The 19,920-nt window shown below is 40.3% G+C and overlaps 2 protein-coding genes across 4 annotated transcripts; one reads left to right on the top strand and one right to left on the bottom strand.

Annotated features, from left to right (window-relative positions):
• Nucleotides 1-24: 24 nt before the first annotated feature.
• Nucleotides 25-2,467, bottom strand: dgcr6 (DiGeorge syndrome critical region gene 6). The gene is made up of 6 exons (XM_067605115.1): nt 2,318-2,467; nt 2,115-2,226; nt 1,826-1,986; nt 1,503-1,603; nt 1,262-1,402; nt 25-1,099 (listed from the first exon to the last, which is right to left on the bottom strand). Exons 2-6 carry the CDS (start codon nt 2,216-2,218, stop codon nt 1,022-1,024), a joined length of 585 nt encoding a protein of 194 aa, XP_067461216.1. The 5' UTR covers nt 2,219-2,226; nt 2,318-2,467; the 3' UTR covers nt 25-1,021.
• LOC137193708 (rasGAP-activating-like protein 1) lies at nt 1,989-19,548 on the top strand. 3 transcript variants are annotated; one of them, XM_067605052.1, is made up of 21 exons: nt 1,989-2,118; nt 3,394-3,450; nt 5,089-5,202; nt 5,546-5,607; nt 7,001-7,130; nt 7,803-7,884; nt 8,090-8,230; nt 8,424-8,515; nt 9,416-9,533; nt 9,762-9,915; nt 11,443-11,507; nt 11,802-11,914; nt 12,597-12,789; nt 12,972-13,109; nt 14,313-14,457; nt 15,106-15,278; nt 16,258-16,395; nt 16,767-16,902; nt 17,600-17,720; nt 17,934-18,010; nt 18,122-19,548. In XM_067605052.1, the coding sequence occupies exons 3-21, from the start codon at nt 5,153-5,155 to the stop codon at nt 18,268-18,270; spliced, it is 2,277 nt and encodes a 758-aa protein (XP_067461153.1). In that variant the 5' UTR covers nt 1,989-2,118; nt 3,394-3,450; nt 5,089-5,152; the 3' UTR covers nt 18,271-19,548. The 3 variants fall into 3 exon arrangements, with proteins under 3 accessions (XP_067461153.1, XP_067461144.1, XP_067461162.1); XM_067605043.1 differs by lacking the exon at nt 1,989-2,118 and adding an exon at nt 2,595-3,082; XM_067605061.1 differs by lacking the exons at nt 1,989-2,118; nt 17,600-17,720; nt 17,934-18,010; nt 18,122-19,548 and adding an exon at nt 2,595-3,082 and having other exon boundaries at nt 16,258-16,403; nt 16,767-16,852.
• Nucleotides 19,549-19,920: the final 372 nt, after the last annotated feature.

Raw genomic sequence — 19,920 nt, 5'->3', positions numbered from 1 at the left:
ACAAAACACAAAGACATTTTGAGAGACTTTTGAAACATTTGTTTTAATGAAAATAGATATCAATGTTATGGAAAAACAACGCTATATTTCATATAATTTGCATTCAAGAGAAAAGCAAACACTATGTGTTTAAAGTCTATTCCTACTCCGCTACTACCTCTTTGGTTGCATCCTGATTCATATTCACAAATTGTTTATTTATGGGGGACAATGAACATTGAAAAATTCATTGTTAATAACATAACTAATAACAAACTGAACAGATAAAAAAAACATTATACACAATAAAACAGCAAGAAATATGAGAAAAGTGTGTATAGGAAATCTATCACAGTACTATTAAAATAAATAAGAAGTAAAGTCTGATCAAAACTGGCACATTTCACACTTTGTTTGCATTTTAACCATTTCAGAGGGCAATAAAACATGGAAAGTTACAGATTTCAGCTTTAATTGTGATGTCAGTACAATACTGCTGCTCAGAGTTGGGTCCCCATGTACACACATCAAATAAAACATTCCTGTTCACCTCAAATGGTGTAGACTTCTCCAAAGGCATCAGGGGGCTCTTATGGAGTGACCATATATTGCAGGAGGGGCGCTGCGTTAATTCCAGTTACAGCTATAGTTAACGTCTGGTTGAGCCTGCTCTCTTATTACTGTGCTGAAATGCTTATATTATTATTATTACCGTATACATTATTGTTTTTGAGGGATATGCACCAAAACTAATTTCACAATGTGTGACACAGCATATAAGTTCTTTGCACTCTGTGTTGTCACAACTGTTTGACCCCCTTCAGGACTTATATCGTCTTACTTGTACTCCTGGGACAAACAGATTGTGATGGTAAATATTACACTCTTTACAACAAGTGATAAACACTTCTTTAACATGTTGCTTTTTAAAGTGAGCATTGCCAATGTCGGCCAGTACATGTTGAATCTCACAGTTACTGGAATGTGAGCGAACGCCGTCTGCTACCATTGTATGTATTTTCTTCTCCCATTAGTCTCTGTCTCATAGGATACCAGATTGTGACTCCTTCTGTTGAAGCTTGAGCACCAATTCAAGTAGATTCATCTGCATTGTCAGCTCCTGAAATAACACACAGTTGTTGAAGAGCAATTAGTGTGGACATACAGTACATTGCCATCTGCTGGACATTTGTATGTATCATAAAGTGCATGTTTTCTATGCTACGGTACCATTTGTGGAGTACATTTTAACTACAGTGACTAAACAGGTCTAGAAGTTAACCTGAGGATTAGTGGTGATGTAAAACCCAGGGACTCCAGCCTTCTCCAGGGTATTCTGTTGGTCTATCACTTTTTGATCAATTTCCGCTACAATCTTCTTATCCATCATTCTTTGCTCCTCTCGCACACGGATTTCCAGAGCCTGATAACACAACGCACAACTGTTTGAAAAACAAGAAGCATACAGCAATAACCATAGCCATTTTAGTACTCAGAGGAATTAGGATGTGCCAATGCCTTACCTCTTGCTCAGCTTGTTGATTTGATTTGAGGAGCGCAAGGTTGTGAGACTTGCATGACTGCAGAGCTTCTTTGTGCTTCCGTGCAAGGTCTTGTTTGAGTGCTACACACAAAAGAAGCAGCACGTCAACATCAACATTGAGCAGTTGCATCATCATACCTGGGGACTGTTCCAAGAAGCAGGTTCGGTACTTCATATGGTTCCTGATTTGAAGGGGTTCCCTAGTTTTATTCAGCACAATTAGTCTGATCACAGGCAGGGAACTTGCTTCTTGGATCAGATACCATTAGTCTCAGTGTGTTTTCTGTTAAACAGAGCACCAACCTTGGTGTTCACAGTGCAGCTTTTGCCTCTGGTTGTACAGATTTTTCTCTGTCAGATGCTGAATATCCAGGAGCCCCTGCACTATCTCATAGACCGTCCCATCTATGAGTGCCAGAGCCAGGTCACTCAGTGTGTTGTAGGACAGGCGCTGCTGGAAGGAGCTACACATGGAAAAAAACAACGTCAAGATGCTCTTACAAAACGACTATACAGATAAAAAAAATAGACATTTAACTGAAGTTCTCTGAAGTTAGTGAAGGAGCCCTCCCTGGAGCTAAGGAAACATTACCTTGGTAAATCTTTGACTAAAGTTTGCAGCTCTGATAAAAGGTAGTAATGTCTCTCTTGTTGTTTGGTAGAATCACCACCAATGACTCCGGGATAACCATCCATGTCCCCAGCTGGGAAGATGAAAACAGCACTCAACTAGCTAACAGTAGCAGGTTGGGCTAATTTAACTAATTAAAACTTCTCAGAAACAAAAGAACTAACCTGGTGAAGACTAGGCTGCATCTAATGATCTTCGTAAGTTAACGGCACGTAGTTATGGTTACTACGCCGACTTAATAGTAAGAAAATGATTGATTTTGCAGCTGTAGGTGTAACGTTGTTATTAGCTCCCATTCGCTCTACAGAGGACCCCAAGTTGCTGGCTGTCAAGATGCCTGCCTGTAATGTTTAAAATAAAATGGTGCGTGTAGTAGCTCAATATGCCCGTCAGGTGGCGCATTGCAACAAAGGAGAAGCTGAGAATACCTATCAGGTATAACCATAAACTCTACACTTATGCTATTATAAATCAGTACGACAGCGTATCTGGAAAAAAACGGCAATTACGTCAATTACAAACAGATTGTGAACGATGTCAGATTTCTAAGAAAAATATCCGCAGGTGCTGTTGTGAATACCTTTTATTCCACGATATTATTTAAGAATGGACATTTCATACGCATAAAAGAAGAGACTGACAGCTTTAAAACCCCGGATCAGCCCTCAGTGTTGAACTCGCTGGACTGACTGAGCTGGATGGATGCGCGCCTGTGTCGCGCGCTACTGGTGGGCTGTGCGCCGTCACGCGCCGAAGGTGCCATGAAATGAAGAAAACTCACTTGCGGAGGGGTAGAGCACTATTTATAAGAGCGTGTATGGGAACACACAAGGAGAAATTGGATAATAGCTCACTCGACTAAAAATGGCCAAAAATACATCTCTTTATTTTCGCATTGTCGAGGGCAGGAACCTCCCGGCCAAAGACGTGTAAGTAATTTCTGAATGGCAGGTGCTTATCTATGCAATATAGGGTCTTATAGCTCTGAGATCAAATGAAGCCTCTAAAATGTTGAACTAGTATTTATCAGGCTGGTTAGGTAAGAAGAAAAAGTTCAGACCTGTGTACTTGTATGCTGTCTCCTATTAAGGAATTAAATGTGAGTTATTAAGTCAGGACTGTCTATTCCAGTTTACATTGGCGTGTTTAAGTCAAGACAACTGACAATTAACGAGACAAATCGACTAGTCATCTTCAGGTGTCATGTCTTATGCTGTCATACATTTTTCTTCATCTTCAGATCCGGAACCAGTGATCCATACTGCATTGTAAAAGTTGACAATGAAGTTGTGGCCAGGTAAGTCCTGCTCTAAGTGCATCTTGTTTTATCCAGAAGTACAGGCTGCAGATTGTCTTTAGTCTTTATACTCAGATTTGAATATCCTTCAGCACAGTTGAGATATTTACGTTATGTTAGTTCTCTGGTTGTGCTCCGGCTACTCCGCACATGTTAGCCCAGGGAGGAGTGTGTGTGATCAGGGTTGTGGTGCCCACAGCGTGGCCCTTCCAACACAGAGAACCCGATACTGGTCTGGCCTTTAAAACACCCGCAGGTAACCATGGAGAGGGCGCATCAATTATTGCAGGGAGCTCCCGGTGTAAGCAAGGAGAATGGTGGGAGCTGAGAGCAGAATACACCAGTTCAGAGGTGTTCTCAGTTTGAGTGCAAAAGCACAGACAGATTTCAGCCCTCAAAATGTTCAGATTAAGCACGTTTTTTTTTTTTTTTTTTTGCAGAAAGCAGCCAGACTAACAGTTTATTTCCAAGTGGTGGTCTGAAGCAGCAATTCAGATCCTTGTAGAAATAAATTGCTGTGGGCTTTAACAAGAACATGGAATGAAGTCAGTGGCTATTCTATCTGGTATAGTGAGGGGGAACAGCACAGTGATTCACTGCAGACACTCACACTAATTATCTTGTACTTGTAGTGTTACTGGTCAACTGACTCCTCCAGTGTGATGCTCATGGATGATGTGGCTGCTAGATTCTTGTGGGAAATAATGGGTACAGTACACTCTGAGAAACAGAAGGGCTGATTAAAAACATTCAGGATTTGTAGGTTGTCCTCAGGGTTGGGTATCCGTTAAAATCTTTAGATACTTTTGAATATATGTTACTCGACTATGGTGCTGATACCAAAACGGTACTTTTTGATTTCTTATTGCTTTCAGGAATGTAAACCTGTTTTTAAATTTTTTTATCAAACCCTTTTTTCATTTAGATGTTGTCTAAACACGAGCAGATTTATAATTTAAATCAGGAACTATCTGATCAAAGAATAAGTAAACAAGACCATTAATCTGACCGGGCACCTGACAGTTTTGATACTTAGTTGACACATTTCGTTCCGTATCAAACAAGTATTGAAGTTCAATACACACCCTGGTCGTCCAGAACCCTTCGGCTCTGACAGATCTCTTACGAGCACTTACAAAATGATTTATCCAGAAAACATACTGAATGCTACGTGGAACCTGATCTAGTATCAAAAAGCAGAAGATTTTGATGTAGAGCCACAGTTCAAAAACCTTTTTACAACATGATCAGTCAAAATGAAGCGATATCTGTTTAGTTGTGAGCAGTTCTACCAAAAAGTAAATTCACTTTTCAGATTGTTTCATTTGAAATATTTCTAAAGAGGAAAAACTATCCAGAGGCTTTACATAGAAGTCAGAAAAAAGTAATACAATTTTGTGTAGCAGATCTATGTTTGTTCTTCTTCATCTCACGACCCCTCAGATTTATCTTACAACTCCTTGAAATGGTCCCGTGCCCATGTGGAGAACCACTACTGTAGAGATACATGACTGAGACTTTTCATTATTACTAGAAAAGCATATGAAGTTGTCTGCCCTCAGCTACACTTATGAAGTGAGTAATGGAGGGTGTATACTGCTGCCACATTTACAGTGACTACTGCCTCTTTTTTTTCAGGACTGCCACAGTGTGGAAGAACCTTAATCCTTTCTGGGGTGAAGAGTACACGCTGCACCTTCCGATGGGGTTCCATTCACTCTCCTTTCATGTCATGGATGAGGACACGATTGGGTAAATCGTATGCTGTATCTAAATGACTCCATATTCAGCCATTACTGTTTACTGATGGTGCTTTGCAATGATTTATCGTCTATCAAGCCATCAGTGTTTGCTTAACTTGACCTCATGTACGGTTTAACGTTTTTTGGGGGAAAAAAACAAGCTTTGAATAAACAAACATCATCAGGCAGATGGTCACCCAGATTGATTAAAGGTTATTTTTTTCTCCTTTTCTCATGACCACCAGTACACTAATCAATCTGTCACCTCATTTAACTCCAGTGAGAACAAACACATTTGATCATATTTTCAATTTTGTCTATCTGATCATCTGTTGTTTTATCTCTTTCTACAGCCATGACGATGTTATTGGAAAGATAACTCTGAGCAAAGAAGCCATTGGATCTCAAGCTAAAGGTACGACTGAACAAAACTTCATGGGTGTACATGTGCAGCAGGACGGGCGCATGACCAGAGCTCAGAGGTTAAACATACATGGATTCCCATGACCGAGTCAAAGGTCTGAGTGATTGAGGAGACATGCCTTTTTTAACCCGAGCCGCTGGGAATGTTGAGAAATGCACGCTCGCACATTTAATTTGATTTGTTCTCATTTATCAATCATCTTTTTCAGAGTTTCTTTTGAGTTGTGCAATGAACCAGGCATTCATTGTGCATTTTAAACCTTCATTTGGAATCCCACAGCGCTGCAAAAAAAGAGGAGAACAACCAAAGCATTTCAAATGGCCTCAAACCAGTAAAAGTCTGGCTCTCTCACAGAGGCTTTCACATTCAAGAAATTAGTCACAGTGTTTACCTCAGTATGAACTCAAGCACTGTCTGTGCTGTCTTGGCCAGCCATATGGCATTTAAACTTTGGTATGTTGAGATTTTGTAGTTTTATGAAATGACTTATGAAAGTGTTTATCAGGGTGTGTGTGCTGCATATTAATGATACCTCTCTCCTGAAAGCTACTTGGCATGGCCCTCGCTCCTGTGATTCATTGGTACATGTTGGTACTGAGTCACTTACTCCCTCGCAGGAATCTTCTCACAGTCTGGCCTTGACATTGTACCCTTGCTTATGTCAGATACTTCTGAAATAATGAAGACAGAACACATTCAATTTGACATGCATGCAGTGTAAACCGTATCAAATAAACTACATGTTGCTTGGAATATTAAACTGTAGTTTGTGCATGCCTACACCTTGTCTTATACTTGTTAGCGTTATGGAAAATATTTAAAACAAAATTAGATATTTTTAAATGTATACTTACTTAAATACATACTTTAAAGTTAGTTAATTTAGGACTGCATCTAACTATTGTTTTCATTATCAGTTATTTTCCTGATTAATTGATATATAGTTTATAAAATTTCAGAAAATAGTGAATAGTCATTAAATTGCTTGTTTTCCTAAACCAACTCTCAAACTCCCAAAATAATTTAGTTTACTATCGAATAAGACAAAAAAAAGCTCACAGCTGAGAAGCTGGAACTAGGGAATGTCTGGCATTTTTTGCCTTGAAAAAAGCTTAAACAATAAACTGATTATTAAAACAGTTGCAGATTATTTTTCTGTTGATCAGCTCATTGTTTCATATCTCTTATCATCTCTTTCTTCATTTTCAACTCTCTCCATTAAGGTTAGGATATTACTTTTCCATTAGTTCTGAAATGATTTAGTTGATCAATCAATTTGTCAATTGACAGAAAAAAATTGACCATCGGTTGCATCCCTAGTTTCCATGTTTGTTATCAGGTGTGCTGTTTCAATGAATGACACCTGTCTGTGCGGTATCATCAGGGCTGGATAGTTGGCTGAACCTGACAAGAGTCGATCCTGATGAAGAGGTCCAGGGGGAGATCCACCTGAGTCTGGAGCTGCTGAAAGACACAGAGAAGATTAGCCTGCGATGTCAAGTCATTGAAGCCAGGTAGCATGACTTTGAGCTTGAAAAGCTGCCACTGTGTTATGTTATAAATATGAGCTCATTTAGAGATAATGATGGACTACAGAACTATGATTAAAGACCCACGTTGGCCCACAGATTAGATGATGAGAGGGTCTGGATCCGCTTGGGAATATAATAAACGTGTGTTCAAATGCACTTTCCAGGTGTTAAAACTATCATTTATCTTGACTTGTGCGTGTCACAATTCAGTAGTTTTGAGATAATTAAAGTGGTCGTCAGTCATAAGTTAAATTTCTTTATCGGAGTATCTTGCAGCGAGAGGTGTCAGTGTCATCACCATTCCTGTGCTGTAATCTTATCACCATCACCCCGCAGGCCTCCACACTCCCCTCCTGAGTCATTCTGCCGCTATCACACCACTCACTGCCCCATCTGTGTGTCCCAGGCTACAATCTCTCCCTCTCAGGCAGGGCTCTAATGAGCATGTCAATCAGGGCTTGACACTGTGTTATTTAAACATGCTCGGATGAATGTGAATTTGTGTGAAAGATTGAGGTCAAGCGAAAAGTCGTGGTTTTGCTATTTTACCTCGCTGCACTTAACACACTAATTTACAGAGCAGGGAATAGGAGTTTGTCGGCCAATTTAATGTATTGAACGGTTCTGTTGTCTTTTGGTCTGGTAACCCCACAGAGACCTGGCTCCGAGAGACATCTCTGGAACCTCGGATCCATTTACAAGAGTTATTTTCAACAACCACAGTGCAGAGACTTCGGTGAGCTCTGTGTGCGTGCATGTTCAGTATGTAATGGTTTCACTGAAGCCAAATACTTCTATTGTAATTGATGTTTTTTTGGATCGTATCATTGTCATTTTATTTCATATTACTGTATACGTAGGATCAGAGCTGAGGTGAAGTAGTGTAGTGAACAGAGATAAAGTTTTAGGATTTTCTAACACCCCAACCTGCTGGGTTTCAGATTATCAAGAAGACACGTTTCCCTCATTGGGGAGAGATGCTGGAGCTGGAGCTGGATCCAGAGGAACTAAGTCAGGAGGGAACTATCACGGTGGAGGTCTGGGACTGGGACATGGTGGGCAAGAATGACTTTCTGGGAAAGGTGAGGACGGCATATTACTGTGTTCTATCAAGATTCTGTATTATGTTACACACTTCATCGATTTCATGTATTGGTCATTGTATAAAATACTGTATGCTTCATCCTTGAGTACAGTATTTCCCACCATAAAATTGCTTAATAGGTTGTTGTTCTTGTCTGATATTCTATCCTTCTATGTTGTTTCTTTCCACAGGTGGAAATCCCTTTTGCTTGTTTACACAAGACACCTCTGTTAGAGGGCTGGTTTCGTTTGCTACCCTTGGGAAACAATGAGGTTGATGCTGGGTGAGGATTATGGGTGTGCTTGTTTATTCAATGTGGTGAGTTTGTGTGTTTGTATAACTGAGACGAGCATTTTGTTGACTGCTTTTGGAATCTTATCAGACTTAAATCGTGCAGCAATCCGTGTGTCTTTTTGAAACGCACTCAAGGAAAGAATCTGTTCCTCCTCATGCATCCTTTAGTGCATTTAAATGAAGATTCACAGGTGTATGGCCAGGTCTCTGACAGCATCTCTTCCTTTAGATATTTTTAGAACAAAGGGAGCTGAGCGAACTGCAGAGGAGTAATGTCAAACAGAAATGAATCTCAGAGATTCATTAGGATCTAACACACAGAGAGGAACACACTACAGAGTGGAAATTTAGTTAGAGACTTACTTTCACATAAAGAAGAAAGAAGAAAATGACACTGGAAGAGATATTACCTCAGGGACTATATGTTACCCTTTGACAGTCTTCTTGAACATTAAGACACCTTAACAGCTGTTTACCATTTACATTTGATTTGATATGATCAGTTTTTCACTTTACAATAATATAGACATTTTGTAAGAACATTTAAAAAATGTATTAGATGCATTTATATTTACACTATATACTACTACCAATAAACAGCTTAATCTGTTTCTTCAATAATAAGGCAATCTTTAGGCATTGCCCTTTTACTTAGAATTTTGTGTCGATTTCACACACTTCTCTCATAAGACAACGCTGTAGAAAAAGTGTATTTGGTTGTTTTCACTTACAGAAAAACAAATAAATTCAGGAGGTCGTCTTTATTGGGTGTTATGAACACTTTTTCATTTTCAGTTTATTTTAAATGAAGCCATACCTCAGTATGAGCTCAAGGTGTGCACAAAATCTCCTCTTGCTGAGATTTTGTGGTATTTTCCTTTGTTTCTAGTGGCAAGCTGGGAGCGCTGCGTCTCAAGGTGCGTTTGGTGGAGGATCGGATTTTGCCGTCTGTGTACTATCAGCCCCTCATAGACCTTTTGGTTGAGTCGGTCATCTCGCCCACCGAGGTTAGCAACTCCTCCTCAGTGCTGATATTCACGTTCTCACCTGTGTAAGAAATTTAGTGCTGTAACATCAAGAGATACTTTTTTTCCAGTTCTAATGTTTTCCCCTAAACTAATCCACATTTATCTTGACTCCGCCTGGTTTATTAATCTCATGCTGGCTTTCAGACGACAGAAAAACTCTTTGGCCATGTCAGCAGCATGTCATGACCTGGGTCCTCCTCTCACCAGGTGGAGGATAGCACTGCTCTGACCATGCTGGAGGAGGTGACCACAGTTGAGAGCCGACAGGACGTGGCAATGACCCTGGTAAAGATCTACCTGGGCCAGGGCCTGGTGGTGCCCTTTCTGGATTACCTTAACACCCGGGAGGTCAACCACACCAGTAAGTAAACAACCAAAGTAACAACATGTAAAGATATCAGAGCTGTCTAAAACATCAGATCAGTGTCCATCAGAGCTATTTGTAAGTGTAACATCTCCATAAAACTAGGATGTGCAGACATTTTTACTTCTGTGTACTCTAGTTTGCAATTTAGATATTATATATCAACAAAGATGAGTTATTATTTAAATGTTTCCACCATTAATGGCTACATATTTCAGTTTTTTGCATGTAAGAACTGTGACTACTACAAAACTGTGACTAATACAGAGTGCGTAAGACCTAACTATATCCTTATGAGTCAGTATTTATATTAGTCAAAGTTTGGGACATGCCAGTTTTCTGTTATTGATCCACTCCAGAGACCCTCGGAGGGTTGCTGCTATTGCTGCTAACTGTGAATTGACATTAAGATCCCTGAACGCTGCAGTCATGGTCCGTGTGTGGGCACTTCAAACCTACCAGCACTATATTTACTACCCTGATGCCAATTATTTACTCAGCCAACCGTCTTTTCATAGCTTCTCTGTGGTCTGTATTAGTCATGTTTTTGCCTCCGCACCACATCCCTATTGCTAATTCACACAGAGTTGTGCTCTGGTCTTTGGGTACTGTTGGTGTAGTTTGAGATAATAAGCATAGTGCCTAAGTTTCCATAGCAACTCCACATGATCTGAACGGTAACTGGTTGATCAGGAATAGATGCCGTGAGCAGCCACACATTAAAGTTGGGCACAGGGGCAAGAAAAATATACTGTTCACCCACTGGGCTGCATATTAAAATCAAACCTTTCCCAGATGTCCTGATTTTTAGAACCAAAATATTTTACCTGGCAACCGAGTCCTGTTACAGTGTTGTCACCTTGAAGGATTTAAGTGATGTTGCAGCATGGTCAGTCTACCTTCATTTGTGACAGACATACAGTACATCGAAGACATATATCAAACAGGATAGAATGCATACACATCCAAAAACTCTACATGTGCTCATTCAGAGGCTCACAGGCATCAGGAATTACTGAAAGCCTTGTAGAGATCTTTGTGAAAACTAACCCATTACTTCATTACACTTATTTGGGGCTATTAATACAGTGTGGGAAACCTTTGTCAGTTTTTATCAAACATCAAACATGGTGTTTTTTTTAAATGTTTTATTTGAAACTATTAGGAGGAAACTGACTGATCATACTTACAGGCAAGTAAAAAAAGTGAAATTCACGTATATAGCTCAAAATCACAAGTTTGTGCCAGAGGGCTTTAAAGTCTGTAGAGTGCATGACATCCTTTAGCCTTTGATCCTCAATTCAGATGAAGAAAAACTCCACATAAAAACTTGATTAGAGAAAAGATCATCAGAGGAAGGATTCCTCTACAAGAAAAGGCAAAGGAATGCATTAGATATTGCATGAAAAGAAGACAGTTCACACATTTCATGTTCCAAAAATTCCAACAGTTCATCTTGTTTCTCCAGTATCTCCAAAATGTTATTTTCAATAAAACAATCTCTTTTTTGTTTTGCTCTCATAGCTGATCCAAACACTTTATTTCGCTCCAACTCACTTGCCTCCAAAGCCATGGAACAGTTTATGAAGGTGCGTTGGTGTATCTGCTGTTTTTTTTAAACCAAGATTTGAGAGTAATTGATTTATCTGTCTCTCGTGTAAGTAAAAGCACGATGTGACCACTAATTATTTTCACTCATGTAGCCAATCTCAGCTATTATCTATCTTAACATTTCCCATCTCTTTTAAATGCACACTGAGTCAGTTGCATGCCTTATGGTTCCCTGCTGCATCATATTACACCTTGGTTACACTTTAGAAAACAATCCCTGTAGAATAAATGCAAATGAGGTGTCCTCAACATATGGCATTGTTTTGTGTCAGGCTGTTGGCATGCTGTATCTGCATGAGGTGCTGAAGCCCATCATTAACCTCATCTTTGATGAGAAGAAGTACATTGAACTGGATCCATGTAAGATCGACCTGAACCGCACAAGGTAAAACATCATATTCTATTGATCATATTCTTAAAATAGTCCAAATATGTCCCACAGGTTCATGTCTTAAACTGCAAATGACAAGTGGAATTATGTGTGTAGTTCACAATCTATGTGTGAAAATGGTCAAATGGAAAAGCTGCCACATGAGACTGCCCACTCCTTTACTCTTTACCCCTGATAGGAAGACATCAATGTGAGAAAACGAAAAAAAAAAGGAATGTAAAAAGGGGGAAGGCTGTTGCTTGGCAACTGCTATGAGCCCCCTGAGATGTCTATCTCTGACATGGAGGGAGATCTAGGATCTAACATCCTCTACGTGTGGTGGCTGTGCCTGCCATCACCATATTTGTTTTCTCCACTCCCCGTCTATAAATCTCCCCTGACATCCTCAATTCGGTACTCAGTGTCTGCATTCCCTTGTCTCTAAAATCTCTAAAATAGGATGCTCTCACATGTAATGACATTATCAGGAACAGAGAGGTTATCAGTTATATTACAAGAGCCATTGTAGATTGAGTATTTGCTTAGTAAGGTTAATTATGTATGGTCTTTGCAGAATTCAGACTATTTATAAGCAATATTGCTAGTATGACTAGCATCTTGTCCTTGAATTGTCTTCATAATGAATAGGTTTCCGACAGTGGCATTCAGTCCTATCTATCTTTCTTTCTCTCTGAAGGCGAATTTCATTTAAGGGTGCAGTGTCAGAGGCAGAGGTGCGGGACAGCAGTGTGGAGATGCTGCAGAGCTACTTAACCAGCATCATTGAATCAATCGTGGGCTCAGTCGATCAGTGTCCTCCTGTCATGAGAGTGGCCTTCAAACAGCTGCACAAGAGGGTAGAGGAGCAATTTTCTGAACCTGAGAATGAGGTCAGTCTGGAGCAAAGAAAAGCCGTAAACACAATTTCAGTGCATTTTAAAATATTTGTGTATTAGAGATTTAATCAGTTTACATTGCCTTTACATGTGAGATACTGCACTACAGTTGTTATCCAAAGAAACGGTCCTCAGGTTCCTTAACGCTCCTGTCAATTTCACCAAATGTTTTACAGGATGTTAAGTATTTGGCCATCAGTGGATTCTTTTTCCTGCGTTTTTTTGCTCCTGCAATCCTCACACCCAAACTGTTCCAGCTGAGGGACCAGCATGCTGATACGCGCACAAGCCGAACACTGTTACTACTGGCCAAGGTATAATTCACAACTCAAACGTACACACAGACATTGCTATGAATAATTTATTCATCTCCAGACATCACACTTAAGTGCAGAAAAAAACAAACAGTTAAGAGGCCAGATGCACTGCAACTGAGGCTAAATGCTGAAGTGCCAACTGATAGGAATTTTAATTTGCAGGTGAAAGAAAAGTAAATATGATGCATGAATACAACATGCAGTGTTTATACTATGTGTACAGGCAGAAGTGTTTTTGTATGGAGTGACAGGTAACACAGTCCTGAGCAGTTACTTTTTCACCTTGTTGGGTGTTTTTATGTCAATGAATGTACTTCCTGGATATCTTATTGCTTAACTACAAGTATATGTAAAAATTCCCATCAATATTTCTCCCCCTCATCTCTCCCATTATAGGAAAGAAAAACCCCTGTTAGTGTTCCACAAGCTTGAATTCATTTATTTTATAGAAGCAGAAATTTATTACAACTCAAGATTATACACAATACATTTCACAGTGGATTCTTTCACCAACCATGCCAGGTATGCAGTGGGTTTCACACTATGCCATTGTTTGCCATAGGCTTTTGAACAATACCTTCTCACATTATCCTCTGCTCTAACATCCCTGGAATTCAACTGGAAATTGGGTCAAATGACAAAAGAAAGACACCATTGAAAATCCATTTCCTTGAGACTGTCAAGAAAGGCGTCTAGTAGGTCATAACTGAGAGCTCACTATGTTTTTGAATGGAGGGGGCCCCATCTCTCTCTAAAATAAACACCTCCCTGCATGCATCCTCAACATCATTAAAAACAGGGGTGTCATGGTCTCACATTAAAAGAAAAGTGAAACCTCATTCCTCATGTGTGGTTTCTGTGGTTGCTGTCCATGGTGCTGAAGTGCTGTTGCCATGGGTCCTCTACAGAGAAAGAGAACAGGCTATTTTTACCTCTGTGTGCGCTGTTACCAGACTGCGTTCAAAGCCGAGCATCAGAGAGGGTGGAGAGAGGGACTTCCTCCGCACCCTAGGCCAGGTGTGGGCCAGACAAAGGGCCTCACAGCATGCTTGGCCTCAGGGACCCTTTTGATCTCCCACTTTGAGATGTGCAGTCACTCATACTGAGTTCTGACAGTTACCGTCAGGTTAGGAAGTCTAGAGGACTTCATGTGCAGAAGATGAGAGTGTTGAGTAGAATTTGTGTCTTTACGGTTTACAGGCATTACAAAGTGTTGGGAACTTGGGCCTTCAGCTGGGTCACGGAAAGGAGCAGTGGATGGCACCTCTCCACCCCATCATCCTTCGCAGTGTGGCCTCTGTCAAAGACTTACTGGACAAGTTAATCGACATAGATCATGACATCGGTAAGGCTGATAACAGTGAACACGCCACTAAACGGGCAATCAAGGGGAAAGTTCAGAGGTCGTGCTGTTGAGCTAATCAGCCGCAGGCCAGCTGGCTCCCAGCTGATATAAGGATTAAATGAAACCATACTGTAGCCCAGTGGTGAAATATTCATAACTAGCTGGAAGCCTAAAAAAGCTGGCGGGGAGTTGGAGTGAGACGCCACAGGCGCTCGTACACGCCACACTGGTTACCCTACTTGTCTTGGCTGCTTTCTTGCTGTCATGTGTCAGTGAGGCTGTTGTTGTGAAACATCTTCCCCCTCTGACATATCATGTTTCAGCCTCCTTCTGCATATCACACCCACTCTTTTCTCTTAAAGGCCAGTTTGACATTTAATGCTCTTCAGGTGGATTTGTTGGACAGAAGTGGAATCTTGTTACACCTCTTTGAAGCCATCCTTCACGTGGTGATGGAAGGCGGCCGAGGTGTCATAAATAACAAAGTGCTGAAAATGAAGACATATAATGTAGTTTAACAGTAGAATGTTCTGTTTGTTTATTGTCACAGCACCACCTTGTGTCTATATAGATGAAAAAGCCATTACATGTGTTTAACAAAGTGTTTCTTTGAATCCCATTTAAAACTCTTTCTCCTCTGTATTACAGTGTCCGAGGTGCCACAGAGGGCTGTATTCATGCCCTCAGTTACTGTCAAAGAGGGGTACCTCCACAAACACAAGGCAGAAGGACCTCAACTGCTGTCCCGCTTTGCCTTTAAGAAGCGGTACTTCTGGTTGACTAGTGAGACCCTTTCCTATGCCAAAACTCCTGATTGGCAGGTCTGTACTGATTCAGTAGGCTAGAGTTTGTGTTAGAAAATGTTTTTTATCTACTATTTTAGCCATTTTGGCAACCAGCCAGAGTTTCAAGTTTAGTTTTTTAACATCTGGCTGTATAATTAGGTAGCTTGTTCCTTAATGTGTCTGCTAATGTGACTTTTGGATCAAACAAATTTAAGTGAATGCCTGCCAGATACATTTTTATTAACTTTGTCTTATATAAGCCAAAAATAGATGAGTAAACTTTGAATCAAAGTCATGTGAAAGTGACTCATCCATTATTAGAAGCTGATATGCCGTCTGATGATGAATTAGTCGCCGTGTCTGCCCTTTGAAGGACATTTATCAACTTGGCTCATAAAAAGAGGAAACATTTTAGTCACCCTCAGCTTGCTTTAATGTATTTGTGTTGGTCTCCTTGTGAGGACATCATTAGTGTTATTACCATGTGGTGCCTAACCTTGTGATAATGATCTCCTCTCATTCACCAGCCACAGACTGAGAGGGAGAGGGAAACGGAGAGGAGAGCGGGCTCTCTCTAGCCCAGTAAAAAGCTCCCTCTTTGAGCCAGTCTCTGCTTTGTGTGACTGGAATAAAGGCGAGGGTTAATTGAAGGCTGTGGATATTCATGCTAACATTGCAAATCAGATTGCAGACAATGTCCTGGACCCTTTCCTCCATGTTGGAGCACTCCAGTCTCAGTGAAGCGAGCTCCCATTGGAAGTACCTGATTTACACTTTAAAGTGGCCTTTTCTGCCATACTGATTTCATCTTCACTTCCTCCTTGTCTCATACGGTTCCTTACAGCCTAATATATGAAAAATATTTCAGTATCAGACACTGCCCCATTAATTTGCTGTGTGATCAAATGTCACTTTTATTTCACTCAAATGTAAACTGCAGAAGCATGATCTATCATTACCAGCCTGCGTGTACTTGTGTTAATTGGGGTTGTGGTTTGTGTTTGAATTATTGCAGGTGCGCTCCTCAATCCCTATTCAGTGTGTGTGTGCAGTGGAGAGGGTGGATGAAAATGCCTTTCAACAGCAGAATGTAATGCAGGTCATCACCCAGGACAATGATGGGCAGCTGCACACCATGTACATCCAGTGCAAGGTGCATTGGTACTGACACCTGCCAGTCACCAACATAGTTTTTGACCTCTCTCATTTCTGTAACAAAAATTCTTTTATAGCTTTTGGCACAGATTAAAAGTTGACTATTGTTTTTATTTTTAAAAACATTTAAAAAAAAATTAAAGCGACATTACTTTACTTTTTAATTTATTTTAATGTATTTTCTCCAACCATTACCCCTTAGTTTAAAAAGAAATGTTTACGTCAGGTATAAATATTCTTGTAAAACAGAAATAACAGTGAATTCATGTGTTGTTTCAAACAATATATCACTTTTGTATAGAATCCTGCTCTGATTTCACTAGACTTACCACCATATGAATGGTTCATGGTATATTTGTGTCTGAATAGAACGTGAATGAGCTGAACCAGTGGCTGTCAGCTATCAGGAAAGTCAGCATCTACAATGAGCGCATGCTGCCCTCTTTCCACCCAGGGGCTCATCGCAGTGGCAAGTGGACCTGCTGCCTGCAGGTGGACCGTGCTGGTAATCCTGCTTTGATTACTTCTGCTCACTCACGATGTGGTGTAACTGTGCAGTGTGTGAGCATATATGAAAAGTCTAACATTGACTTTGGAAGAGGATGAGTGTGAGCAGTTTATGTTATGTCACCTTCCATTACAAATGCCTTGAATTAAACCTGGGACGCCGTCAGAAGGATCATCAGGAGTTAAGAGCTTCCCAGAACCACCTACTCACTACAGAAATATTGTCCATCAACATGGCAGGCTTACATCTTGTTCGTAACATTATAGCCTCTAACTCCACTCCTGGTCAACTAATTTGTTGTTGGCTTAAAAGAGCAAATGAGCTCCTGTAAATCCATATTTAATGACTAAATGCTCAACTTGTAGCTGCCATGTTTTGCTTCAGTAGAGGATGAGCGCTGGAAATAATGATTTGATTTTCTCTGACCAATTACATTTTGTCAGTGTCAGAGAGCCTCACATGCTGGTGTACCATGTGACCTCTCACCATTATGAGCTCCAGTTTATTAGGATGCATGACTGTTTATGGGACATATGTTCCTTCTAGGTTAAACCTTGGGTAATGCTAAAGTTCAGGTTAGATTGACACTGGGATAATTCACACTAAAAACATTCAAAGTCATAGTGCTGTGAGACTTCCACCTGATGCAATAGTTGAAGGGCTTGTCATGTTTATCTGTATGACTGCTTCTCAGTTACAGGCTGCAGTAGAACCCACTCTGCTGTGACTCTGGGGGATTGGAGTGACCCTCTGGATCCCGACGTAGAGACTCAGACCATTTACAAGCAGCTGCTCCAGGGCAGAGACAAACTCAGGTCAGTGGAGGAAACAATCTGTAGATGCAGTTCACTTACTGGACACTAGAGGTCTATGTTGCAACACTGGAACTACTGCCGCACTGCTGCTGCTGCTGTTGATGGTTCTGGACATAACAATCAAATGTTTTACTGTCACTCAATGAAAAGACAAAGCAGCTCTCAGAGAACAGTCAGTGATTATATGATTAATGTTCCTGACTGATACTGCAGGAAAAAATATCTGGAGATGCCAGACGCTGATCAGATGCCCAGCAACAAAGAAAAGATCAACTCTGACATCCACCCAGGTGAGGATCCAGCTGCTGCATCTAGACTGTAAATTTTCTGCTGTGGTGAAATAATTCTTATTGTTGTCTACATTTTTAGTTTGCTATTATTGTACACTTTCTGTCTCATAGATGGTGCAGAATGCAATGTTCAACTCCTGAAGCCAGGTCAGAGTGTCGCTGCTCGGCTGTTGGGGGTGATAGAGGATCTGGAACAGGCTCACGCCACCTTCCAGCGCAGAGAAAAGGAGGATGCCACCAGTGTCATTCTGAATCCCTAGTCTAGACTTGAACAGGGATCCACGCTAATGCCTAAGGAGGGGGGGGGCAGTATCCTGTACCAACACGAGTGAACATCAGATATTCACTCTCTTGATTGTCAGGGAGGAAAAGTGGCCACAGCGTGACACCTCTTCCAGCCTTTTAGTACATTTCTATAGAGCAGAGGGAATTTTGCCACTTTGAATCTTTTTGTATTCTCTGAGTGCCACTGACTTCAGCAGCGCCGGGAAGAGATTATGATACATGACGATAAGGGGGGCTGAGGCACTTTGAAGCATGATCTGACTTGATATTTTTTATGTAGATAACAAGCAATCTGTTGCATGGCCTGCATCCACTTGTTGTGAAATGTGAAAAGAAGCTTTTATATTTTGAGATACTGTACAGGACCTCGGTCACACATTTTTATGCAAAAAGCTTGTTGTTATGTAATCTACAGTATCTGAATGTAAGGTGTTTTGATATTGCTTTTATCAACGTTTTGTATTTTATTAAGTCAATTTATCACCATGGCCGCAATGTAGCAGTGACATTAACATTATTGGTCATACCACCGTGTTTTTGAAATTATGGTGCACACGCCGCAGTATAACTTTGCCTGTACAGTGAGCAAAGTGAATTCTATTTTAATTGTTGCTTTGGGCCCTTTATGACAAAACAATGTGCTTTTTTTGGTGCTATAGCCAGTTGAGTTTGGTTCTGATGTAATTTGCATATTTAAAAATGTCCTTGCAGTTGAGGATACATTGTTGTAGCCATACCTGAAGTCATATGGGTAATATTTACCTGTTAAATATTATGTCCATACATATAAATGATCATCTACACTATAAATGAGACTACATAATTGTGTGAGATGCTCCCATTTGAGCAGTTTTCTTGAGATTTTGGTGCCATTAAATTTGGCTCACAAGTGTCAGGATGTGTTTGAGATGCCAAAATTGTTTTTATTAGTTTTATTTTTAAACAGATTCTTAAGCACTCAATCACAATATTTGAAATATGTTTCCTTTCGATATCTGGGAGACACACAAACTGTATTTGGATATGTTATAAAGCCATTTCCTGTAGAGCAAGTAGTGCTCAATGTCTTTCCCTTAAACAGTGATTGTAATGGAGATCAGATCTGTGATCTGTCAGATAGCCTCAGCAGGCCACCCGGCCTCTGGAGCTGTTTAGATTACAGTATGTTCTGGCACAGCTACTGTAGTGTCAGTCTTTATTGTAGAGGAAGAACTGTTTTATATTTATGTGTGGAATAAACAGTCTTCAGTATAGTAACACTGTGGTGGACATGCCAGGCATGATGATCAATAGGCTGCATTGATACAGAGTAATTTCTTATAAGTGTTTTGGTATTTGCTGCATTCCAAGATTTGTTTTTGTTGATTTGCAATCTTCTCAGATCTACCACACAGTCATTTCAAAAGTAGAGTAATCATCACATCATCATCATCATCATCATCACCAGTTGTTGCTTGTGAACTTTATATCCAGTGAATGAGGGCTCTTATTATGACAAAAAGAAAGAAAAACACTGCCTGTACTTTATTTTGCAAATACACCATGATGGTTTGTTTAAAGTGGATTGTTAACTGTGAACTGAACACAACTGTATTATTCAGTAAACTCTTATTTCAGCTAACAAG

The sequence above is a fragment of the Thunnus thynnus genome, chromosome 2 (assembly GCF_963924715.1).
Source record: "Thunnus thynnus chromosome 2, fThuThy2.1, whole genome shotgun sequence".
Classification (NCBI taxonomy): Eukaryota; Metazoa; Chordata; class Actinopteri; order Scombriformes; family Scombridae; genus Thunnus; species Thunnus thynnus.
This window is presented reverse-complemented; position numbering and strand designations above follow the sequence as displayed.

Coding starts and splice junctions, on each gene's coding strand:
- dgcr6 (XM_067605115.1), bottom strand. CDS start 2,218: ATGGATGGTTATCCCGGAGTCATTGGTGGTGATTCTACCAAACAACAA. Junction 1,987..2,114: donor TTAGTCAAAGATTTACCAAG/GTAATGTTTCCT, acceptor TTCCATGTGTAG/CTCCTTCCAGCAGCGCCTGT. Junction 1,604..1,825: donor GCTGCACTGTGAACACCAAG/GTTGGTGCTCTG, acceptor TTTTGTGTGTAG/CACTCAAACAAGACCTTGCA.
- LOC137193708 (XM_067605043.1), top strand. CDS start 3,018: ATGGCCAAAAATACATCTCTTTATTTTCGCATTGTCGAGGGCAGGAAC. Junction 9,916..11,442: donor CCGGGAGGTCAACCACACCA/GTAAGTAAACAA, acceptor TTGCTCTCATAG/CTGATCCAAACACTTTATTT. Junction 15,279..16,257: donor CCAAAACTCCTGATTGGCAG/GTCTGTACTGAT, acceptor GAATTATTGCAG/GTGCGCTCCTCAATCCCTAT.